Source organism: Pygoscelis adeliae, unplaced genomic scaffold, assembly GCF_000699105.1.
Source record: "Pygoscelis adeliae isolate BGI_AS28 unplaced genomic scaffold, ASM69910v1 Scaffold157, whole genome shotgun sequence".
Lineage (NCBI taxonomy): Eukaryota > Metazoa > Chordata > Aves > Sphenisciformes > Spheniscidae > Pygoscelis > Pygoscelis adeliae.
The window spans coordinates 1,163,483-1,190,848 of record NW_008825107.1 but is presented as its reverse complement, the minus strand read 5'-3'; the positions used below and the strand labels follow the sequence as shown (position 1 = coordinate 1,190,848).

Genomic DNA, 27,366 nt, shown 5'->3' with positions numbered 1-27,366 from the left:
CCCACCCATTAAAATCAAATTCTTTCTGGAACATTTACAGTTCTGTTCTATACATTGTATACAACATTTTTTTAAAACAAAAATCAGCTTGTGAGAGTAGAAATGAATACATACCTATGCCCTTGGGAGTTATACCACTGCGATCCTGAGGATTCACTACCCAGTAATAATACTTTAGGGTATGCATGACCAAAAGAACTGTCCCAACCCGCCGGATTGCACCATATATGTTAACAGTGCCAATGAACTCAGTAGACAGGTAAGTGTACAGGATCAGCTGAACCTACAACACCCAATCAGGAGATCAAAAACCATTACAGCAAAATTGCAGCACATCAGACAACTGCATTCTTAATTTTCATCTATTAAAATATCTTAAAGGCATAGATTTTTCTCTGCATACCTCAGTCACAAAGCTCTTAAAACCCTTGCAAACTCACGAAAAATTTCATTTTATTTCTAAAACTATAGAGTGCTGTGGGTTTTTTAAGCTGATCCACACTCATAGGAGCATGAAAGCATGGTATTCACACAATCACAAATAGCTGAGATTGGAAGGCACCTCTGGAGATCATCTAGTCCAGCCTCTCTGTTCAGAACAGGGTCACACAGGAAATATTACAGAAAGGTGCATATTTATTAGAGGCTTAAGTATTCATTAGAGGCTTAATTATTTACATATCTTCTTTCCCTTTTTATTCTGAGAAATAATGACTTAAATAATACTTAATAATTTAATTTAGCTGTAGCAAACATAAATGTTTTACAACGACTTCAACTGTAGCATTGTGCTGTCTCAGTTTTTGAAATGCAAAACAAACCCTTATGGAGGGGATCAAAAAACCTGGTAGGAAGGTTTCAAGTAGAACCAACTGGAAAGCTTCCATCCAAGCTGTTCGCTCCCAGAGAACACAGATTCACCAAAACAAAAATACTCTGCAGGGAATATGTCAATTTAAATGAAGACTTCAAATCTGACATGCAGGATAATTTATCTTAAAAATTGCTGGGTTTTTGCCAACTAACCCATCCAAAATTCTTTCTCAATCTACAACACTGACTGGGTCAGGGACTCCAGAAGTCACTCCCAGCTCTGCTCTGCAGACCACTGCAGGTTTCCAAACTCCCTGAAAACCTTGGGAGTCTGCAAAACTTAACAGCTACATGCAGAAAAGCAGAGTCTGAAAACAGTTCCTGAATGATTTCTGCTGGGGAGCCAGGACCTATAATTCTTGGAGTCCAGGCTTAGTCTAAACACTCACAAATCGATACATCATAAGATACCTTATTCATAAGAATAAGCAATTTTACCTGTGCTGGGATATGAATCCATATTGCAGGATTAAGGAGAACATGATCACACAGCTGCTTCAGCAAGGGCACCCCATTGTGTAAGTTGCTCAGATATTTTGAAAAGGCAAGGCAAAGTTCTAGTACAGCTCGGGTAACATGGGCTTTGGAAGACTGTAAAAGAAGATCTGCTTAAGGAAGAGCCCGGCAACAGACTAGGAAGAGTATTTATCTCAAAAAAGAAAAAAAAAAAAAAAAAATCAACGTTAATGTATGACATTAAGAAAGATTTGCTTTACCTTTTCTAGGCTATATCCTATCACAAGGAAGCCCTTACAGGAAAGCATCTGTTCTTGCATAGCAATGGAGTTCTTCAACAACTCCATGATGAAAGCCAATAAAGTAGAACTGAAAAATATAATGTTTTAGTAAAGAAAAATGTTTTAAAGGATTACAATGTGAAAGTATTTCCAAATTAACACTTCCATCACACAACCCAGAGATACATTTAATGTGTTCTATAAAAGCTCAGATCAGAATTTTTAAAACAAAAAGACTAAATTTTGAAAGCTCTAAACTTCTTGCTTTTAATTAATGCATCTCTGACTTGGAAGCTCTGGATTCTGAGATAACCATGCCATAGCAAAATTCTTCTGAAAATACATTCTTGCAGAAAGGCAACAGTTAAGCGTGTACTTCTCTCTGCTTTGTATTTCACTTACAAACTTCTGCAAGATCAGTAACAAATGCCATTCCACTTCTACTGCTTTCAGATGAGCAGATATTGGAAATATTTTTCTAGACACAGCTTTACTATCAGTTCAAGCTAATTCAACTCTGTGCTGCTGCCAGAAGGAATGTTCATGCCCCTCGCCTTGTGTCAGAGCGCTAGTACCTACGAATCAAGACCTTAGCCAGCTGAAAACCCCTCTATTGCTGGGCCAGTTTGCAACTGAATCAAATCCCTGACTCATCACATAGATGCCCAAGTCTGAGCCAGCTCAAGAGAAGCCCAGGAATGTACAAATGGGCTGAAGAAACATTGTGACCACCCCTTCTTAGCAACAATAGGGATGTAGATCATCTTTAAACAGTCATGAAACTACAATTGCAATGAAACAGAGCAAACTACACCAGGATTCTAAAAAGCAGTCCCATTGCTATTAATACTACTCTTTAACTTAGGAGCTCCAACAGTTTCTGTGCCTGGATGTTCAGAAGTTGCACTGAGTTGAAACAGAGCTGAAACCAGAGGAAAAGCCTGGCAGTAACACTGAATAACAGTATCTTCCAGAAAGTCTGAAAGTAAAAACAACAAAAAAATTCCAAGGAATAACTTCATGTAGCTGAAAAATTCATCTTTCCTGGAGTTTCTCTTGAAGCCTTCACCATTGGATTTTCTCCATGACAGGAATAAGCTCAAGAGAGTTGTCTGTAATTCTGTTACACAAAAACAATTGTGAAGTAGAAAATATGTGTACATTTTGATTCTGTGTGGACTTCCACAGAAAATTTGGTACAAATAAACACTTCACTTTGAGGTCCTGCCTGTAACAAGGCCACCTTTTTGTTGTTAGACATAACTCATTGTTGCACAAGACAATTTAAACCACTAGGCCACTTAATAAAGCAAGAGGTAATTTCCTTTACTTAAAAAGAAACAAAGAACAGAACACAATAAGTACATGCACTCACCAAACAGTCGTGTCAACGTGGTCCGATGAATATTGCCTATAGTCTAACTGTGCAAAGAGAGGGAAAAGTACCTGCACCCCTCCAATGGAGTGCAGGGCACTTTGGATAGAATGCGTTAAGACTGCTTTCACATCCTGACAAAGAAGAATTAAAAAATATTGAAATCTCCTTCAGAAACTGTTAAAAAGTTCGTTAGAGATAGTTTGAAATTTCTTCAATATAAAAATTGTATTACTACCAAATAAAAAGAAACAGCAAGAAGTACAAACTGGCTGCCACAGCCACACTAAATGCCCAGTCTGGTTGACCTACTGCTTTAGATACAGCCTACAGTGTAGATCCTCAGATGAATATACAGGAGGTGGCTTGCAAACTCTAAAACAGTCTTTAGTAATAGAGAAACTCTAGTACAGAACACAGGAAAAGCTTCTGACAAATTAAAAGATTAAGGAGTTCAAAGCATAGGGAAGAAAAGGGTATCATATCAACAGGGCAAAGGACAGGAGATAGGTAATATCTGTAGGGGAGTGAACATAGGTCAGAAAAGGAAGAAGGATTTTTTTGAAAAGAGAACACAGTCTAACACGCACATTTTTTAGCGTGTAACTTTGATAAACTTTTTTCCTAGGATTCTTGTGCATCCACATTAATTCAAGAAAAAGGGGAGGCAGCAGCAGGGACAAGCCAAAAAACCCAACCTATCAGCAGTTCCCTATCTTGTCCAAATCCCTATAAAACTTGATTTTTAGGTTTTCAAACAGAAATCATTTGTATCCTCCAAATCTATGAAAATGTTGAAATACCTGCAGCATGAGGGCATGTGGTGAATGAACAAAAATAGAAGGGTTATCCTTAGGGGATGACTCTAGACACAGCTGTGCATCTGTAGCCCTTGGATTGTACATAAAAGCAATAGCACTGGATAGTTTGCCATCATATAGCAACAATTTGTGATGTTCAGCAAGGAAGAGATCACTTTCTGCCTTGAATTTGAATGTTCCCTGGATTGGGGAGCAGGGTTGAGGGAGGAAAAAAAAAAAATTAGATTACACACGTTGAGAATACGGTTCAGAACACAACTATTGCCAAAAAATGACTAGAACATTGCTTCTTCAATCTAGCAATATTTCAGAAAGCAGGGGGTCTCATAAGAACATTAACTCAAAGTCAATTTTACAGAGTTAGAACTGCAGAATTTTTTTTGACCCCTGAAGAATAACATTGCCAAAATGGTGGGTAATGTAAAAGAAACACATTAGCTAGGAAACAGAATGACAGTCAGCAATGTTCACTCAGAAGGAACTAATAATTGAGAAGCAGATAGAATAGGAACCATCTTTTTTAGCGTATGTTTGTACAGCTGCTAGGGAATAACAGTCTTCAATTAGTGCCCCTCAGGCTATGACAAAACAAATAATAAATCACTGCAACAAAACTAATCCTCAGCACTAACTTCACACATTAAAAAAACTGACTAGCACAATCAACTATAAAGCTACATTTCTAAAACAAATACATCATACCTGATCTAGTTTCAGCCTCAATGGAAAAGTGAACCTAGCCAGAGGGTGTTCTCCCTCTCCCAACCACCAACATGGAAATTTTGAGAAGTAGAGAGGAACACAAATTTATTTTTTATAAGAAATTAAGTAACTGAATTAATGCTTACTTGTAGTTTGTGAGGCGATACATAGGCTTATGTATCGCCTATGATACATATGAAGAAACATGGAAGAGTTTAATAAAAAGATTACACAGTAAGAACATTTTTAGAACAACACAGAGGTGTCACAACATTCTTAAAACCCACTACGAAGAGTCTTATCAGAATTAAACTTTGGAAACTTTACAGTCAATTCTAAGATACCTTATATCCCAGACCAAGCTGATAAATGGCAAAGATCTGAGCAGCATTGAGAGCCTCACTAAAAAGGTAAACGGACGTCATTTGCCCACAAAATACTCGATTGGCATCTGCTGTTTCTGAAGAACCCAGGAAACATTTGTCAAATGTCTGAAAATGAAACAGAACCCAGTCACGGGGTTTAATCTATGCTACACAAGCAAATTATGCAAAGAATATACATTTTATCAAGGAATATTATTTTTACATAAAGAAGCATTTGAGGGTCTCAGCAGAAACAAATTTTAAGTTCTGAGATGTATAAAAGCAGAATCTACTCCTCCACCAAAAAGTTATTAATTTTATTTCAAGATTTTTTAAAAATGCATAAAGTGGGGGATATTTATTAATAAAATGGCAAAGGATATTTATTTAATCCATCAAGATGATCAACTATAGATATTAGTGTACAGTGATTACTTACATCACTGGTGTTGACAAACCATGTTATTTCTCCGTAAGATGCCAGTTCTCCATTCACATAACATCGAAGTTCACTATTCTTCCAGCGGTTGTAGATGTGCACTATAGTAACCATATACCACTAAATGATAAAAAAACAATTGATACAATTCTATAGACATTTAAAGTAGCTTACACATTAAAATGGGGCATAGTAGGACAAATTCAACTATTTATGTGAATTAAATTAAGACTGAAAGATTTATTTTAAGATTAAAAGATTAAGTCACTGGTGAGTTTTCTTGCATAGCTATGTCAAAGGATAACATGCCATTTTTTCCACAAAAAGTAGACACAGAAGCTTAAAAGATATTTACGGCATAGAACTCAAAAAATCTTCATGGCAATGCTGAACCAAATTTACACTGAAACCACTGTGTAAATAAGTTTTAAGTTGGGTTACTCTTAGCATGATGGACTACTGCAAATGTTGTCATTCCAAAGAGCAAGGATGCCTCCAGACTGAAGACTTTCAAAAGCTGTGCATGTCAAATTATCATAAACAGAATCCATATTTACAGCAAGGGATTACTGATAAGAAATTCCTGAGGAGGCCTGATCTCCCACAAAATGTTTACACCAGTTGCTCCAGAAACATTAGCAGAGTATCTAATTGAAAAAGGAAACATTTTCAACATAGCATAATACTACTTAATAGGTAAGCAAGCCTTGAGCATCAATAATAAAATCAACTCATATTTTAATTCTTGCATTTAAAAAGGTACATAAAGTACCAAATGCAGGGAGGCTATTTTCTGGACAATCTGAATGAACATAAAGTATAACATTTTTTCAAGAATGAATCTGTTGTTCTCCCATGTGCAAGAAGACTAGACTCCTATTAATGGTCCTAACTTGATTAGGAAAACGAAATGTGGGTTAGTAATCATTCTTCCTTAAAATAACACTGCATTTGTCCACATCAAGTAAGTAATGACATAAAAGGAAGCCTTAGTAAAACCCTTTAGGAAGAGAAGAGAATGTCCAGAGGTGGGAGAAAACACAGTAAACAGAGAAGGAAAAAAATCACAAGCCTTGTAACTATAAAGCTGTGTATACGTACTAAGAGTTCTCAGAGAACTCGCACAAGTCTCACAAGTTCATAAGACTTCTGGTAAACTGCATTTTCTAGCTCTTTCTTATACTTTACTTATTTCATAAGTAAAATTAAAAAGAAATAAGAATTCAGAACACAAATTTGTTTTGCTCATTCCACTGTAACTGTTCTTATACAGAAAGACGAGCCTAATCAATAGCTACAACGCTCCCCCTAGGCTACATTTTTAAATTCATGAAACCTGTTTGAAATATTTTATCATTTTTACTCACCTTTTGTGGCTTGAAATCAAATTTTACACAATGCTGGAAACCTTTTCCCTTTGATTTTATGGACGTTACAATCAAGCAGCCTCCAACAAAGTGAGCAGAATAACCAAGTCCTTTGTTTGTTCGAAAACTAACAAATTAGAACAAAATCAGCACATATACATATGGAAGCAGAAATCATTGAACGATTAATAGAAATTGAACATCAGAAATACAGTTTTACATAATACTCACCAATATAAGTAAGGCTTATCCTTATCCACATTGATATTATTTACAGGATCCATTCTTAGCCAAGTGTGGAAAGTAAACCCATTCTGGTACGGCCACTTGGCTATAGGAGGTAAGGCAATAGCCTAAAGAAAGCAAAAAGTTATTCATGTAGAAAGATCAACATCACAATAGTAAAAGTATACAGCTTAAGATATACACTACAAATGTATATTGATATACAGATACACACTACAAATGCATACACTACAAATGTGTACAGCTTCTCTATACTAAAAAAAAAAACTGGCCTACCTTCTGTGCTTTTTGTACTCCATTGTTAAAATATCTAATTAATCTAAATATTTAAAAACTGGTCTTTATATCTCAAAGAAGATTATTAATAGTAACCTACACTTCAAAAATTAAATGCTTTAGTGGAAGCCTTACAGCATAAAAACCTCCTCAAAATGCAAATTCAAGTTGATTTGGGTTTGTGGTAACCTGACAGAATAATCAGATATATAAACTTATTTTCGCATAGTGTTGGTATTCAGGAAAATAACTGCTTATGAAAAGAAGCTAGCCACCAAAAGATAATCATATACATTTCACTTAACAAATTCTTTTCTCTCTTGAAACTCATGTCTATGTAGCCTTCCAGTTAGAATACGACATACTTATAAACTTCCTTAAAAGAAAGGTAATACAATCCCCACCAGCCAAAATCTTCATATCAAACACTGTGTTTATGTTAGCTCAAAAGCTCTTAAGTTCTAAACTATGTGGTGGGGCCCTTTGTTTCAAACAGTTGGGTTTTATTGTGTGGGGGTTTTTGTTTGGTTGGGGTTTTTTAACATTACTATTAACTTTCCACTGTTTTGCTGCACAGATTTGCAATACACACTTCAACTAAGACTGCCATGACCTCTGATCAAAGATGCTGTCCAGATGATCAATACCAATGAACAAAAAACATCAAAGAACTTGAGTGTCGCCAGACTCATTATGCTCCCATGCACCATTCAGCTATCCCTGTCCAAACAAAATGCTGTAAATCCTTCTCTGTACCAGCTAACTAATCAGTCTGCATGTCTTTGAGCCCAACTTTTGGGAACCGGTAGCACTATCATTTGGTTTAACTCACAATGAATCTTGGAGTAATTATATTAAATACTTAATTTCTAAGGCTTCTTCATTTAAAAACATGTAAGAATATTCACATTAAGGTTACTGAGGCACCCAATATCACATACGGTTCAAGCATTCAACACAATTATTAGAAGTTAAATACAAAAACAGTACATGAATTGCCAAAAGGAACAAAAACATGTCTATTGCCAAGTTCTGTTGCATGTGATATAACATATAACTGCAGAAGCATTTTTCTAGTAGTGTGCGTTTTTCAGTCTCAAGTTTTCATTCCAAAAACAAAAAAAATCATTATGTCACCAAGTTGGTGAAATTTAATCTCAAGCCACTGAGGCAGAAATGTAATGGGTTTATGTGAAGAAAACTGGAAAGAGTCATCTGATAAATCTTATTCAAACCTTATTCTGAATTAAGCATGAAATTTTGAACATACTACAATTCATTTCATCCTATGATTTTAGGAGCAAAAGTGTTGATATACTTAAATTCCTACAGAAGATTCTGCACAGCATTTTCCAACTACATATTTAGTTTCAAATTCTTTGTCAAGTGAACACCACAGAACTTAAAAATTAATCTGTCACCTGAACAATTATGAAAAGACTAATTATTGTTAAATTTAATCCTCTTTCAGTATTATTCAACCTATACATGCCTAGGATCCATGTTTTCTCAGAGAATTCTTATAAGCAATGTATGCTGTTCACATTATCTGATCACTAAAAGAACTAACAAATGGTGTGAGTATGGCCACTTCTAGTTCAACACTTCTGTGGTTTCACTAGCAAAGGTTTCTAGATGTAAGGCTGTGTTGGGTTTGCGTGGCAAGGCTTTGGTAGCAGGGGGGCTACAGGGGTGGATTCTGTAAGAAGATGCTAGAAGCTTCCGCCATGTCCGATACAGCTAGCTCCAAGATGGACCCGCCACCAGCCAAGGCCGAGCCAATCAGCGACGGTGGTAGCGCCTCTAGGATAACGTATTTAAGAAGGGAGGAAAAAACTGCTGCGCAACAGCAGGTGGAAGAGAGGAGTGAGAATATGTGAGAGAAAAAAACTCTGCAGACACCAAGGTCAATAAAGAAGGATGGGGAGGAGGTGCTCCAGGCACCGGAGCAGAGATTCCCCCGCAGCCTGTGGTGAAGACCATGGTGAAGCAGGCTGTCCCCCTGCAGCCCATGGAGGTCCACAGTGGAGCAGATATCCACCTGCAGCCCACGGAGGACCCCATGCCGGAGCGGATGGATGAGCCTGAAGGAGGCTGTGACCCCATGCAAAGCCTGCACTGGAGCAGGCTTCTGGCAGGACCTGTGACCCGTGAAGAGGAGCCCACGCTGGAGCAGGTTTGCTGGCAGGACTTGTGACCCCATGGGGGACTCACGCTGGAGCAGTCTGTTCCCGAAAGACTGCACCCGGTGGAAAGGACCCGTGCTGGAGCAGTTAGTGAAGAACTATAGCCTGTGGGAAGGACCCACATTGGAAAAGTTCGTGGAGGACTATCTCCGATGGGTGGGACCCCACGCTGGAGCAGGGGAAGAGTGTGAGGAGGAAAGAGCAGCAAAGACAACATGTGATGAACTGGCCGCAACCCCCATTCCCCATCCCCCTGCACCACTCAGGGGGAGGAGGTAAAGAAATCGGGAGTGAAGTTGAGCCCAGGAAGAAGGGAGGAGTGGGGGAAAGGTGTTCTAAGATTTGCTTTTATTTCTCATTACCCTACTCTGATTTGATTGGTAATAAATTAAATTAATTTGCTCAAGTTGAATCTGTTTTTCTCGTGACGGCAACTGGTGAGTGATCTCCCTGTCCTTATCTCAACCCACGAGTCTTTCATTACATTTTCTCTCCCCTGTGCAGCTGAGGAGGGGGAGTGATAGAGCAGCTTGGTGGGCAGTCATGTCCAGCCAAGGTCAAGCCACCACAAAGCCGCTCTCAGACATACTGGATACTAACACAAGCACCATTCCCACAGAAACATGGGAGTGAAAAGCGGCATATTCTCCTTGCAACAAGACTTAACTGTACCAGTCTGGAGAGAAAAAAAAAAAAAAAAAAAAGCTTCATTTACATCCGTTCTTTATGTAATAGCATTTGTCCTTTTATAGTGATAATGCACATTTATTATAAGCATGATTTACTTAGTCATAATGTAGGTGTCAGGCAGAGAAAAAAAATTCTGTTTAAAACTGTATGTCTATGACAATGACAGATGAGACAAAAGAACACCACAAATGAAAATAACCAATGGCCATAATAGAACAACAAACAAAAAAACAAGAGACTTAAAATATTTACATACTGCAGCACTTTTTCCTGGAAAGTTGAAGAAGGCATCAGGTCCATACTTCTGAGGCATGTGTTTTAACACAGACAATAACTTCCCAGCATGTGGTGGCTGACAAAGAGAATTATTACACTTGTAAATAAATAAAACACACCTATAAGAAAGAAAATACTATACACACAAGAAATGAATTTTGACACATTTTAAAGCTTTGCACATGGTTGAGTAATACTCTGCTAAGACACTTAGCAATTTCAATAAACAACATTAACAAAGAGTCATGGATACCTTCACACAATACACAGTAGGTGCACTGAAATACAATTAATTGGATAACTAAATTAAGGACTTAAAGGTCAGGGCCACTTTCATCCAGCATATACTAAACTGACCCTGAATGTTGGTTCCTCCCTCTATGTGTTCCTTCCCACCCATGCTACCATTTGTGTGGATTTGCAGTGAGCTAAAGAAAATTAACTGATCCAGCTTAAAACTAATTTAGGAAACACAAATGCAAACCAATTTTCAGTTACAGCAGGTTTGGACTGTGGCTGCGTGAAACCTGTGCCAGCACAAGGGAAATGGGGAGTACCTAGCAAAAGGGAGAGGAAGGATCAGCAGACAGGACTATTTTCATCAGGACTACAGTCATACACTAGATTAAAGTGTCTTTGGTTACATATATCCCTTCATATAAGTCCATAGAGAAAGATTCAAGTCTCAAGGGCAGTTTGGAGCACCTAAACTGAGTGCTCAGTTAGTGTCAATACTTAACACTTCCCCACCACCACCCTAATTCTGCATTGATTTTGTTGTAATGCTCAGCAACTATAAACTCCGAATCAAGTATATGAGCTCACAACAACAGAAGTACCACAAATACTGGTCATGCTGACAGAACAATTTTGTGCGTCTTCTTTTACCACTTCATAACTTTCCAGTAGATCTATTTTTAGCCTACAATTTTACACCTCTGATCTTTTCCTGAAAGTGCCCTTTTTCCCCTCTTGCAAGAAGCCACCTTCTGAAAACTAAGCATTGCCTGATCCATTACTAGTATTTCAAATGTACCAAAATTATAGTCAGATAAACAGTGCTTCATGAATCTGAATTACAATTGAGGAGGAAACACTGAGAACTGCTTAGATGTCTTCAGCACTACAGAATTCAACTAGGCAATTTGTGTTGTAGCCAAATACTTTGTATCTTTACAACACTGCTGATTTTAAGATTTATGGAGTTGTGCAACTCCTTAGCAATGCAACTGTGGCATTTTTCTCTTCCTTTCCTCTATATTTAGTCTTTAATAAAGAAAGGAAATTAAACGCAAATAGCAGAGACACAGGAAATTAAAAAGTTAATGTTACAGAGACAACTTTAATTCATCTATGGTTAAATATACTCTGTACGTTCAATTATTAAGTTTAAAGTTAGAGATAACAGGAGCTGAATTAAAATTCAAAGCAGGTAAAACAACTGTTAAAATAGTTCCCAATTCCAGCAAAACAACAATTTTGTATTAAAGAAAACTTCATGTGGTGGCCTCTACAACATACACATTTTTACTTTAGGGAAGGAGGTTCTCAACAGTAAAGAGAGACCCTCTTCTCCCTTTCTAGTTCCTACAGGAACAGGAGAAAACACATGATATGGTTTTTCAGCTGGAGCTTATTTCCTTCATTTCAATTTCTGCCGCAAATTCTCACTTCCCTAAGTAGATAATTTTTTTCAATCTTCAGGTGAAGAAGAACAATGTGAAAATAGGAACACACTGAATTGCCTATGTAGACATTTTTTATTTATTTCTCTCTTTTGTCTTAAAAAAAAAAATTAATCCTTTTTCCTTCAATTTCACATAACTGGAATTACAAAAATAAAAACATGTGCATGAAAACACTTGCTTAGAGTCACCATATTATTCCCAGGTGTTCAAAAAGACCAATCCAGTCCACAGATCCAGCAGGAAATTTAATTTCATCACTATTCTACTCTCTGTATTTTAATTGCTTGCAAGTAAAAAGATTAATTGATATAATACCAGAAAGCATCCTGTATTTCTTGGTACTTTTAACATTCATTTATCATAAAGGTTATCAAACAGCCTTTTAACTTGTGAACATTAGGAAATATATAAGCAACACTACAAAAATGGTTTCAGTTTTGTGTGTTCTTTTACCCATCTCCCTTTTTCTCCTTGAAGCTTGCTGAAGAATAACTTTAGCTCTCGAACTGTCAAGTTATAGCTAGCCAACACACCCAGCATATCCACTAAGAGATCTGAAAAGGAAAAGAACAGCAATATAATTGCTTAATAAAACACAATGTCAAATTTCTATCACTTAATTAATAAATGTTTCCATAAAATTTTACATAAAAGGAATACAGTTTGAGTCATACACTGGGTGAGACTGTACCTGCAGTCATGTTGTCAGCTTTATCAATCCTCTTGAGCACTTGTTCAACGAGCCCCACTTCTGTGCATGCTTGTAGATTGCGTATACTTTTCTTCAAGATTGCTGTAAACATGCTCCACACTTCAGCCTGGCAGGTGATGTCACACTTGTCCAGCAAGTCTACCATGCAGGTGATGCCCTCTCCTTCTTGGATGATAAAGTTCATTTCCAAGTCAAACTGGCCCCCAACAAGCTTTCAGACAAAAGATTAAAAAAAACCTTAAGACAATTGTTTCAAAGTACCACTCCATGTTTAAAGTTATTCATTCTGCAAGAAGAAAGCTATCAAAGACGTAAGCTTAAAAAACCATAATGAGGCCAATATCAATATATCAAGTCTTATTCTTCCTCTGTTTCAAGTTCTATTGAGTAACTTCAACAAAAGTGCTCCTAAGGTGTCACCTACTATCAGACAATTGCTGTGGATGAACATTTCAGTAGTTTAAGATACAGATGTCCTGAGCTGCCCCACACAGCTGAAAAGTGAAGAGACCAAGTGAGTGTTCCAAAACAGGTGAGAGCGCCAAGTCAGCTAAGATACCTTAAAAGGCCTGGAGTGGCCCTAAAAGCTTTCCTTTGCATGTGCTTAAACATTCCTCAAATAAGAGGGCAATTCTAGGCAAAAGGAGCTGATGCACATCAGAAAAATTTCCACTTACAACACTTAAGAGTCATACCCGAGATATCGAATAAAGCTGGTTAAGTATTAACTGCCAGTTTCATTAGTAGCCACAGGTACTAAAAGGAAGCAAAGGCTTGCTATATTTGCATGAATGTGAAATGGCAGCACTGTTTAAAGCCTTTGACTATGCTTTGGCTAAGGTACTCAAATCCTGTAATATTTCAGGTCTCCTAGATGCAGGCTTTGTTTGAACATACACTGAGTAACTAACTACATATGCACATGCCAAGGAGGTGGAAGGGGGAAGGAAATAACCTACTTCATTCTCATTTGTGTACTCAATAAAATAAAAATTCCAGTTGAAGGAAAGATGGATTGTACTAACCTAAATCCTCTACCCCAATTCCCCCTCTCCACTTTTTAAACTTCTCTTGGACTTTAGAACTGTATTAAACTTAATGCTTGCCAAAATACCCATTATTTACCAGCATACAAATAGGAATTCAGAAAACATTGACTCAAATGGTCAAAATGGACTCATGATCGAAAGTACTTCAGCTCGTTCTCACTTCTACAAGTTTGTCTAATAAAAGCCATTATTTCTGTCCTACGTGGTGTTCCTTTCACAGGCTTTGACCATTAACAGCTTCAGTCCTGTCACTTGCCAAAATCATACCATGTCAAAACTGCCCCAAAATACATATACTAACTTGCTTCCATATTAGCTCCAACAACTTCTCTCAGCTAGTCAGGATCTGAAGATAAACTTACCCAACGGAACAGAATATACGCTCTTCATTAACTACTGAAATTACCATACATTTTCCTCAAGTGTCTAAATCTTGTTATTTTGAAGAAGCAATCTTTGGTCTTCTGGGCATAAATCAGTAATGCCAAACACCACAAGAAGCAGAGAAAGTTACTGCTTTTATGACAGAATAGACAATGTCTCATGGCAACAATTTCTAAACAGTAATTTACACTTTTCCATTTTCTCCCCTCTTGGTCATGAAAAATAATTATGCAATTTACTATCAGATGCTTCCTTAATATCTAGGGAAACCACTGGAACTGAATGGGGAGACTTGAATTATATTCCCAGCTTCTCTATATCAACTTACACTGTCAACTCAAACAAATCTATCAAGTCATTATCATTCTCCAAGCCTCAGTTTTCCCCTTCCATAAGATGGAGCAGAGGCCCACCTTAGGAAAGCTCTGTAAGGTAGAATTCAAGGGAGAACACTGAGCAGAATGGATTAACGCAGAATTATCACAAAACAAGCGCAAAGAAAAAAGTACATACCCTTAAAAAAAAAAAACTGAACAAAACATTTGAAAAAGTAAAATACATAACCAATGTTACACTTCATTTTACACTAAATTTATCATCCCCTACAAAATGGAGGTTTTCCTAAAAAAGCCACTCTCTTTCTCACCATCAAGGTAAGAAACAAAGAAAATACTGCATTCCATGTACAGACGGAATACCTGAAGGTTAAATTCTAGCCACAAAACACCTGCTAATTCTTAACAAGAAATTCAACTCTTTATGCATTTGGTTTTAACTATCAGCCAACCATCAATTATCGCACCAATACCATATACGGCAACTAGAGGTGACCTTACCTTCACCCTATAGTCTATACCACCAATCTTTCATTTTTGGCTAGATACACTATTATCAGTAACCACCCATCCAGGAAGCTGTCAAATTAGGTTTCCAATCTGATCTGCAAACATAAGCATTTCAGCAAGTACATTCTAGAAATAATATGCTATGGTAGAAATAATTACCATTTTAACATTTCCTTTAAGGGAAGTGAGGACAAAAAAATTGACAGAGAAAGCAATATACCAAAGGCACAGTGCAGTTGATGTACTATATGTATGCATACCCATTAGATACACATAAGCACACACACACCCACACCCCCCACAGTATTTCATATTAACCCTTTCTAATGGTGATTTGAAACTGATCAACCTTCAAAACACAAATTTGTTTCCAATGACAGGGATCATAATCCAGGTCCATGCATTGGCTAGTTATTATCTGAGCTGCAGTAATGGCTGTGCACAGCAAAATGTAATCTTCCCAAATGTCACAGTAAGTTATGAATATCTGAGCAGCTTAATGCACCTTACTAGCCATGAAGTGTGAGAATGTAATCTTATTACCTTTTTTATGGTTGTATTTTTTTGAATAATGTAGCCTTTGAACTGATGTATAGTCTTTCCTTGCACTTTAGCATGATTTGGTCTCCTATGTCGCACAGTACATTTTTCAAAATTCTCCAATTCAACGTATTTTAAGTCCTATGCTGAGCTGCATAAACAATCGTTATAGCAACCCACAGGGTGGCATAACATTTTCTTTCTTTGGCATGTAAGTATAAGCTTACAGGAATGGTTTTAAAGTATTCAAATACATCCTCACAAATTTTACATTTTGCCAGTTATATTTACCTTCCAAAAATATATAAACTAAACCAATAGCCCAAGCTTTTTGGTAAAATGTTTCTACATTTAGCTGATTGAGGACAGGGAGAATACTTTACAGCAATTTTTAACTACACGCTCAGAGAGTGTGATTTTTTTTTTTCCCTTAGAGAACCAAACTAATGAGGAGTCAACATAACAGCACTAATTTTAAGTATAAAATAGCATTACATCACTTCTAAATAGAAAGAAAAAGCCAATTTAAACACACGAAACCTCTCTTTGCAATGAACCTTTCATCTAACATAAAAGGGGAGAAGTGATCCAAGATATAAAAGAGATGGTGCACTCTTTGGGTGAGCGTCTACCAAACTACAGTATGCAGAAAATAGCTCAGAACAAACACAGTCAAGCTCTGCTTTCCTGAAAGATCATTATCTAGATTATGAATCTAATTTAAAGTCATTTCTCCCCGTGGCAGACATAAAATATTTCAAAAGCTTGTAAGAAAACGTGAAGAAAAGTATTTCAATGAACTGTAACAGAAAAAAAGAAATCAAGTCCAAGACCACAATCAGCATTTCTCCTGGAAAAGCCAAATTGGCTATACCTGGGAGAACTATAGGGCTGGATCTCACAGTTTTACCTCAAATTTCCAAAAAAGACTTCACATCTACAGAGCTTCCTCATCCTTCTGGTTACTAGATAACCTACACATCAAGACAAACGTACTTGTTTTGTTCCCTAAAGCCAGAATGAAAGAACTATTAACAAAGCAAACTGTGACCTCCCTTTTCCTCAAGATGTTAATTTTGTAATCTCAGAATTGTTTCTTTAGTATGTCCAAAACAACAAGTATGGACAACGCCTAGCCAATGGAAAATGTCTATCCCATGAAGAAAAAAAATGCAGTCAAATAGGCCAGTTCTATCTTAGTGGAAATTTTAAAAGTTTATGCTTAATAAGAACCCACAAAGCTGTGAGTACAAAGCTGGTAACTGCCCAAAATCTTCTATTCGTAAGAATAATGTACTTATACAAGACAAACATAAAAAAAAAATGTGCTGAAGCTAAACCAGTTGCCATTTCAACAATTAAAGGTTTGATATACACCCTACATTTTACTTCTGTTCACAAAATAGCTATGTTATCCAAAATGGTCCTGTTCTTACTGGAGAGTCACATCATGGCAGTCAACCCAAGGTTAAAAACAAACAAACAAGGCCCCATGTTTTTCATCCCTCATGATGAAATCTGAATGCAGCTTCTGGAGAACACAAACACAAAAAAGATGGATTCATTTTAGCCATTATGTTTATGAGTAACAATAAATATAATATTCTTTGCCTACATTTACTCTTATCTTCCACCAAACTGACAACCCACATCCTGAACTCCATCCCCTTTCATGTATTCAGAAACTCAAAACAAATGTATTGATTGTCAAAAATATATGCCAAAGATTTGGGAAGTATAAGAACTAAAATCTCTTCAGGGCAAGGATCTTATAGGATCATGAGTGATCCCAAGCCAGTCAAACCCCCTGAGGGCACACAATAAACAATAAAAGTCAACATCATGGTACACATCCTGGGTGGGATAAAAAGATGGTTCTGATTTGGAAAGGTCTCTACAGACCAGAAGAGGAAAAAGGTGGGGAAAAACAATAACTCATACATACTAATTTGCAGCAATCCCTTCTCTGCCCCTCACCCCCCGCTTTTCCATGCAGTCTTTTCTATCACTAACACAACACTTGGAGGTGAGAACATATTAAAATACAAGTCCCGAGAGGAGATTTTGTAGGAAAGCGTGTTGATAGTTTGAGTAAGTATATCAAATAGTGACACTAGCATGAACGTCAAGTCAGTGAAATCATGACAAACAGGGCTCAGGCCCCGAAAGGTTATAGGGAGGCAAGAAAGGGACAGAAAAAGCCTGGATGACAACCTTTTATTTTTTTCAATATATTGCCACTATATCAACCATAATGCAACCAGAAAAACTAAACAAAGCACAAAGAACTGTGGGAAGACCCACTCATGAAAGGCAAGGTCATAACCTTCCAGCAAGATGCAGATGATTTAAAGCCATTTGCTACCTCAGCAGTAGCTCAAAGTTTAAAGTAATGTGAGACCACGAATATGCAAGTGACCAGTGAGTCTTTCACAAAAGGAAAGATTCTACTCCAGCCTCTTCTGTTAAGCATCCTCTTTAACCTTGCTCCAACTTCCATGTTAAAAAAAAAAAACACCAAAAAACAAACAACAAACCAACAACAATCAGACAAAGAGCGAACAGGTATGTCTTGAGCAGAAAACCACAAATTTTTCCTGCGGATATCTCAGGCTGAAGTCACCAGCTTCCCCCCCATCCAACACTACCCAACAGTTACATACAAAAAAAGAATACTAACAGTACTCATCTCCCCTGCTTTCTAAGGGAAAAAAGATGGGAGGAGTGGGAGCACATTTTCTTCTTAATTAGCTGCTTCCTCTCCTGTTGCCAAGTTCCTAACAAAGCCTACACTTTCATTTACCTCACAAGTAAGAAAGGTCCATTTTAAACCAGTATCAATAGTGCCATTGCACAACATTGCACCCACTTTAACCTTGATGCTTTCATATAATTCTGTTTAATACTGTTATTAACTATGATCAAAGCTGGATCATTCAGGAAAAATCATTCCCGTTGCTTCCCTTCATAGTGGTGTAACATGAATGTTATGTATTAACACAAAATTTCTTCAAGTCTGTCTCTCATTTGGAAAACTGCCTAAAAGTAAATTTAAAAAGCACCCACAAGGTGTTAAAGAGTCTACTACTGCCACCTAATGCTGCATTTGAAACCATTAGCCCAGCATTACCCGTTTTTAATATAGTGTCTCAGCACAGTGTAATTCTCTTCCTCCCCAAGACAGCTTTATATCAGCAGCTTATATCTCATGCTCTGTCACAACGAAGAAGAAAGCTGTATTTCCAGTAAATAAGACTGGATAAGATTTCAAATTAGCAGAAAAGTTTACATTTAAGTATTGGTTTATATAAAACCAGAGTTTCTTCAACTTCACAATTGCTAACTACAGAAGGCACACAATTTACCCAATTTACACAGGAAAAGAGTAACAAATATCTCCTATCCAGTTAATCTGAGACATAACACAGTTCATTAAAATTTTTCTTCAAAAAGACACTGAGCTATGTCTATGTATACATTAAAATGAGTCCCTCGGACAAAATAACAGACGTAAAAAAGCAAAATTCTTGTCCTGGTAGGTACAATACATCTGAAGCATCCTTATGGTGGTGACATTTACCTATGGGTTTCTCCTTCCCAACAGAAGGGGGGGGCAGGAAACAAACCCAACAGTTTTAAAAGATAATTACGCTGTAATCAATGATTCTGTATTTACCCTCGCTAATAATCTAGTATTTCCACTCTGCTTGCAAGTATTTGTATGTCAAATTAGTTCATTAACACAATTAGTTCAGTTTGTAGCATGCAGTTGAAGCCCTAGTGCAAGCAGAGCAATGCAAGGAAGAATTAGCTGTACACAATGTTTTTAAACACGGGGGCAGGGGGAGCAGCACTATGAATTTCAAATTTTATACGTTTTGGTTTTTAATCTATTTTAGAAAAAGCTTTTAGGAATTATTTTGAAAGTACGTACCAAAAAATGAAATTCAATCTCTACCTTATAAAGGGAACAATCCCAGTTTTAAGCAAAATTATTAGCAAAGTTAAATTTCATCCTACAAAAACAAACAAAAAATCCTACATTTATTTTATCAGTTTGGTATCCATTCAAAAAATTATCTCAGTACAAACAGTTCAAATTAAAAACAAATACCACGCTCCAACTCAAAACAGTTACAGCACTCCATATCATCATGCACAGTGCTTCTGTCTTCCCTTCTGGAAATTCAACAACAGATTTCAAAAATGAAAGAACACAGACAAGTCCAATATTAGGAATTTCGCCCTCCTCCCAGTCTTTACTGACCCATCAAGAGGTGGGACAGCTGATATAAAAAGAAGGATTGCCAAGAGCATGACACAAACCACGAGTACTAGGGGCCCAGGGAACCACACTGACACAGACCAAGCAGTGGATATACTCAGCAAACCTGCCAGCCATTGGACAAGTTCGGAGAAGAAAACAGGAGACAGTATAAAACTGATTCTCTACTGGCTTTTGTCCGAAGCACAAGACTGAGCATAGAGGCCCTTTGCTCCTGAGGAGGCCATGCAACTACAAGCTTTAATCCAAACCCCTGAGGAAACAAAGGGCTACCAAGTTGATTTTTTACAAATCAAACAATTTCAAGACAAAATTTCAACACACTCCAAATAGTGGCTAAAGGCATATTTACAAAACCTGGCAGTTTTCCGAGTTTGGCTTATATTATAGATCTCGACAGATATTAACATAGATATAGACTATCTCTAAATCCAGCTTAAATTCATATATTTCCAGTATCCGTGTTAATAGCATTAAATTCTGCTTTTAATTAACTTTTTTCAGTGTACCTTAACCTGTGAAACCGTTTAAGACATACAAGAAAGATATGACCCCAAGAGATGGTTTAATAATATGCAAATTTGTAGCTCCACACAGGAAATGAAATATCCTAAATCTTTACATCACATCAGATTCATATGTGCATTGAAAGCAAATAAATCATTTAAACCATGATACAGAGAACCTTTTTAAATTTGCATTTATCTACAGTAAATACTGCCATGTTCTTTAATAGCTTGCTAGTGCAATCTTAGCAAACTAATGATTTATGGTTTTGACATTTTAAAAATCAGAAATCTGTCATTTTATGACATCCAGTAGAAAGTCAGCTCGAGTTACATTACTCTGAATTTAAACTCAAATACATGAAACACACATTGCAAAGCATGGTACCATACTGTCCATTCCATTATCCCAGCACTTCCCTCCCTAGCTACACTTCTAAAAGTTATCTAACATTTTTATTTGAATTCACAAGAATATTAAAAATAGATTTTTTTCAGGATCCAGGCACATGTAACTTCATCAAGCACATAACTTTTTGTCAAGTCTGGAAATATCACCCATCAGCAAACAAAAACAATCTGCTATACTCTGAGAGAAACCAACTAACCATACCTCAGTCACCAAGCTGCACAGGTCTGCATCCTGTCCTATCTTAATCCTTCCCCTCAAGGAAAGAGCCCAAAAGACTACGTTTCTAATATGATATGAATCAACAAGTCCAGAGTGGGGAACAAATCATACAGTCAGGATGACTTTACAGAGAATGCCCTGCTTGCGCTTACCTCCATCAATCAGGACATCCACATCGTATGCCGCAGGCAGAAGCAAATTCATTCTGCCCATAGGCCAAACCAGAAAAAAAAAACAACCACCATGCAACACTGACACAACGCCTGAGCAAATATAACTGTAAATTTACGTAAACTTAAAAATAAGGGCCCACACAGCAGTAAGACAGGGAGGTTAAAATGAACAAAGTAGATTGACTCCCACTGCCAGACAACACAGTCTTCTCTTGCAATGACTAGCAATAGAAAAAAAATTCAAGTCTAATAATACATTTGGATACTCTTAACAAACCGCTTACCTGAAACAATTTGCCCAGGTTTTCTTGTCATTAAATTACTTTTTGTAACCTGTTTAGTATTCAGCATCTGAAAAACTAACAGCTAGCTTCCTTTTTTTTAAATTACTTAAATGTAAAAGATTACCAAAGGTATCTGTTTTCCTTCAACCAAACTGGTGTGCAAAGACAGTAATAATAATTCAATAAGAAAACATTTTAAGATGCTTCCTTTAAACATTTAGTTTTACTAATGACTCAAATAATTAATTATTGAATTTATTTCAATTTGACAAGGAAATCACAGGTGTAGTAAACCCCTTCCAATTATAAAGAAATACAATTACACAATTATTCTTATGTATACCACATATACTGAACAGGAATACTTCTAAAAATATATATACACCCACAACAGGTTACTAATGTACAATAATGTGTTATATTTGACCTTCTGAAAATTGCAGCTTCCTAAGCCAAGAAAACTAGAAAAAATGTAAAGTAAATAATTCTCAGAAAGTCTCCCAGTGCATCCAAAGTGAGGTACGTGCACTCCAGGGGGTGTGCAAGACAATCCTCTGGGATGCGGAAAGAAAATATTTTTTGTATCATCACTATATAAAATCTAAAAATTAAAAATAGTTTTTATTTTATCTTTATCTCACCCTTTTTAATTTCTATTTTCATATGATTTATAATGTACATAAAATACTAATACAGCAATACATGTATATAATTTATAAATAAATAGTTATACATTTATTGGGGGGTGCATGCTCAAAATTTTTTTACTGATGGAGTGTGCAATCAAAAAGGCTTGAAGACCACTTCCCTAGATGCTAGAGAACAGACAATATATCCCAATATTTTTCTACAGAAATAATACATCTGTCTGGTATTTTACAGTGGATTGGGGGTGGGAGGAAGGAAGCCACCACTCTTTACAGAATCTGAAGTTTGCATCCTGCAAGTCTCATACAAGCAATCCTTCACATAACTTTATAACTTTTGACTTAAATTGGATATCCACTTTGTAATACTTGCAAAGTACATTATTTAAAAACTGTGTAACAATGGAATTCTAGGAGTAAAACAAGGTTATGAGTTTATTCTAGGAAACATGTTTGAAAGTGTTTTGCCAGCTTGTAGAGACTAGGGGATAACAGCTACAAGTAAGGGAGAAAGGCGAAAGGAACAAAGGAAATCATAGAAGAGGAACAAAACAGGACACGTTCCAAACATGGAATTGTAAAGAATAGCAAAGAATAACCTTACAAGAGGTTGTAAGCTCAAAAAGCCAAGGAAGAATACAAGATGAAGTGAGCAATCCGTTTACTTATAAAGCTCTGGCAGGTTTTATCAGATTTAGCAACCATAATGTTAAGTTTTTCCTCTCCTACTGAAAGTCACAGCCCTCATATAGCACAGGCTACAAGCAAATGTGTGCCAGCTTCTCAACTGCCATCACATTTCATAGCTCAGCAGATTAATTGCAGAGAATTTCAGCACAACTAACGGCACAGGGTTACAAATTCCAACAGAAACCAAGAACCAGCACATCTGTTTCTGTCATTTCTGACATTGCCTCGATCCAGAACAGCTGGAAAACACCACACTTGCCTTCTCAGAATTGGCAGAGATTGCTGCCACAGCTAAAGCAGAGAAGGTTAGGAGTTTGGATGTGAGAAACACTAAATGACATGCTACAGGAAACATAACACTCAGTTTTCCCTGTTGCCATTTTTTTAATTTTCTGTAGCCGTGATCAACATGGAAGAACCATGCAGATGATCCTGGCTAGAACAGAAGGGTGCCTAGAACAAATAACAGCACTTCATTTATACCATAAAACAAGTGGTTTATTTACCAAGAAATTACTTTTTTTTTTTTTTGCCTTCAGATTCCACCCCCCACCCCCTCCGAATATGCCACTACATTGTTTAGAGTTAAAAAAATATATTACTGGAAGTCAGTGTATTAAGTATAATAAATAATAAGTATCTTAAAGAAGGAAAGCACAAGACTCAAGTGGTATATCAAAAGGATTAAGAGATTCATTTACTTACCAACAGCAAATCAGTAATACTTGACTGAGCTCAAAGACCCACTACCAGCACTAGTGCTCAATTCCTCTTTTCGATCTAAGTGATGTCCACATACAAGAAGTCTAGCCAGCACATCCATACTGCTCACAGGGGCAAGAGCGAAGGCAGTGATCAAACCCACGACAGTCGCAACGATGCTCGGATAACCTCCATCCGCCAGGGCTTTTATTACAGCAAGACTGCCATTGCTAAACTGATGATTTCTACTAACTACACCAGAAGAAAAAGGTACCTTTGTGAGAAAAGATACATCAGTAAAGTCTCCACGACTAGCCCTTTTTTAAAATTTATTTATTCCAATTTCCACAAAGCAATAGTGAAAGCAAGGACAGAAATGTGACTCTGCCACTTAATGTTTGTTACAAGTGGCTTACATTTCCTTGTTTGCAAAAACATTTTAAAGCTTCCCCCTCCCCCCCCCGCCCCAGTTTGCCCTAACACTGTTTTCTGTTTGGTTGGGTTATTTTCCCCCCTACTACTATTACTCTAAGGCTCTACCCCACCTTGATTTGTCTCTGTCCCTTTCCTCAGCATATAGGCAACGACTGAATGGAAATTGTCTCCAAGGAATAGGTACAACAGCAAAGGAGAGGAAAAAAAACCACAAAGAAACAAACAAGACAAAGACTACTAGTCTTGCATATGTTGTCACTATTGCCTACAGACATACCCTCCTGTTCATAATGTCCCCACTCTTCTCCTGGTAAGTGCTTCTCCTAATAAATTCCAGTTGTTCTCTTGATCACCCTGTATGACAACTCTTTTCCCCCTTGGCTTTTTCCATTTCCACAGAAAACAACATAATTCTGACTCAGCTATATGACATCTGCCTATACATTTAGCTAAGCAGCTCTACCCATCCAGTTCATACCACAGTTTCCCAATTCCTCTAGGGAGCCACCTCCTACATAGACCAGTGTGCAAACTGCTTATGCAACATGCCCATGTGCACAGAGGGGGATCATGTTATGACCGAGCTCATTTTAACTGCTGACCAGCGCTGCAATTGAAGTTAGACCTAAAAAGACAAAAGCATCCTCAATTAATACTATTGCAAACTATGTTGTGTTTGATTTTTTTTAATTTTGCAATTAAATACTAGCAACAGCAACTGTTCAGAAAACCTGGCAAGACCGTCCCACTCCCCTGTGACTGACTGCAGTTTAGACTGGAGGAAAGCAACAACTGTTAAACAAAAGGGTTTTGAATTACAGATTGAAGCAAGCATTTAGCCAGTAAAGCTAGCATTTGCTAAGGCTTGGCCTCTGGTATTTTTAGCTTAAAAAGAATTTTTTTAAACACCAAATTCAACAGATTTGCCAAAAATTCCGACAAAAACACAGCACTAATGGAGTTCTCAACATTCCTTCATCAACACTGTTACATCATGTATTCGGACTTCTAAGGCAAAAAGGGTTGTTCTGGAATTACTACACTCATAAGGATTTAAGAATTTAGAAGGATGCTTAAACACCTTCCCCACACACAAATCTGTGAATCAAAACTAAATTATTATCCACAAGTGATAATACACATAACCTGAGAAAGGCTACATCCAAATAATGTAGGAGTACGTGAAATGGTGTTTCTTAGAATACTCTTTTCTCCGTGAAAAGTGTGATTAACTGAACAATAAATCTTGCTTCAGTGAGACAGTGAAGGAAAGAACATCTGTCACTATGAAAAGCTACTCAACTTGAACACAAAGAAAGTAGCATTATAAAAGGAGAGGTTAATGCCATCAAAACAAAGAACAGTATAATCTTTTTTAGCAAAATCTTCTATTTCATTCCATATCCCAATTATTTTCCCTTTTTTCTTTAGTGTTAACAGCCACTGTAGTCCTACATAATTTCCTTCAAATTCTATAAGTAGTAAACCCCCACAATAATAAAAGAACAAGTAACCATCTTCCTAGTTTCTTAAAATCTGTCCCTCCTATAAAAATTACATTTATTTACTAAAACAAGTTTCAAAGAAAATATTTAACATCTATCATAGTCATGGATTCTGGGACTGCAAAGGTAACTACAGAACTTATAAAAAAAAAACCTTTCGGAAATGACAGAGGACTTCAATATTTTTCATCTAAACAAACAGAAAAATATCTTCAGCTTATAAGTAAACCATTTTGATTTAAATTCTAAACCTGGAGATTCAGTGAAGCCTCTAACAAAGGAGCTATTTCGTTTTCTTTCCTTCTACTGGCACATTATCTCTAGAAATAAAGTTTTGCCAAGCAAATTCAGCACTATGAAGAATCACAGATGCATTCCTCAATGTTTATCAAATCAAGCTCTTAGTAACAATATTTCCTGTGGCTTTCCACACATGTAAATATTTACTTATAAGAGAAAGAGATCTCCCAATACAACAGAAAAAGTAATTACCACAAAAATAATGAAAAAAAGAAACAAGTTTCAAGACCGCAATGCGGTAACTGTGATCTCTTAGGTGTGAAGCCAAAGACTGGGACGAGTATCTCCATTATCTCACTGCAAATATCAGAATGTCTTGAAATTCATGAATACATGTGCCGGGCAGGAGGGGAAGAGGGAGAAAAAAAGGAAAAAAGAAAAAACAGAACCAAAGCCTTTAATCTTAAAGTTTCCTTTTCCTTTCAAATCAGTCTACGCGTTACCTTTTGCTCCAGTGTAACTTTGGAGAACAAAGCCAAAAGAGCACTAACTACCATCTGCCCTAGCAAAAACACTGGTGTGTACATACATACTCTTCTGCACAGCTCACCATACCTCTCCAAGTAGAAAGACAACTTTCAAGTGGTAGCTGTGACTCCATGAGATTAAATTACCATTAAAGTTATAGCAACTTTATACACTAAGCTTTCGTGGGTTTTTTTTGTCAAAGATTAAGACATATGGCACTGTTCCAGAACTCCAGAGTTGTTATAGTGTGCACATTTCTGTGTAAGGCATATCCAAATCCACTAGTTTCTTTCACAGCACACATTCATCCAACTTAAACTACATTTCTCTACTCCCCTTAATTCTGCAACAAAGTATACAGCTCACAGTATTTGTAGTTTTTCCATTCCTCTGTTTCTGCACAGAAAACGTTAAAAAAAATAGTCATTTGATCAGTACTATTTCTGCTGCAGTTTTGGAATTCAGAAAATTATTCCCAAAGCCAAGACAAATGCAAAAAGAAGTTTCCTGAAACTTACAATTCCATAATCTTTTCCCATCACTTTGGAAAAAACAATTACAAGGGGGAAAAGAACGTTGCTAACCGAAATCGGTACCATCATTGCCACATTTTCTGCTGCTCATCATTGACTGAATTATGAACTTGTCCAATATAACAGCCCTGGTTTCCTGGCATATTACCCAGGAGACATGTGAGGACCCTACAGCTCTTCGATTCTTCAGTTGTGAAAGAGTTGTATTATTATTATTATTACTTGTGAAAGAGAGAGCACTGAAACTGCAATCCTTACGACTTCCAAACTCCCAGGCCAAGCAGCTACTCTGAAACCCACAGTTCAGAGCTGCAGATTGCCTGGGCTCAGTCTCTCACAGAAGGGAACAAAAAGCTCTGCAAAAAAAGAACTGCAAAAGTTTCTATGCTTTTAAGTCACCAGTGATCCATCAGATAAGCTGGCACAAAATCTCAGACATATTTGACTACAGTGGTAACCCTGTCAGGTTGTCATCACACATTTTTTCTAAACAGAAACATTTCTTTTTGTCAGAAACGTCAATTCATCAATGGCTTGCTTCATTATAAAATTCTGAAGTGAAACAGTGAAAATAACTCATAAAAGGCTGTTGCATATTTAAAGCTTAATTTCTATACTTTAAAAAGTGGAAGAATC

General features: G+C 36.9%; 1 protein-coding gene across 1 annotated transcript in view; it reads right to left on the bottom strand.

Moving 5' to 3' along the window:
- The window catches only part of LRBA (LPS-responsive vesicle trafficking, beach and anchor containing), a 419,049-nt gene that overhangs the window by 361,406 nt on the left and 30,277 nt on the right, over positions 1-27,366 (bottom strand). The window contains 12 exon segments of the mRNA XM_009327509.1: positions 115-283; positions 1,312-1,464; positions 1,590-1,698; positions 2,986-3,119; positions 3,789-3,986; positions 4,853-4,999; positions 5,313-5,432; positions 6,680-6,806; positions 6,911-7,032; positions 10,334-10,429; positions 12,495-12,595; positions 12,733-12,964. Of these exon segments, the coding sequence (XP_009325784.1) occupies positions 115-283; positions 1,312-1,464; positions 1,590-1,698; positions 2,986-3,119; positions 3,789-3,986; positions 4,853-4,999; positions 5,313-5,432; positions 6,680-6,806; positions 6,911-7,032; positions 10,334-10,429; positions 12,495-12,595; positions 12,733-12,964 (1,708 nt within the window).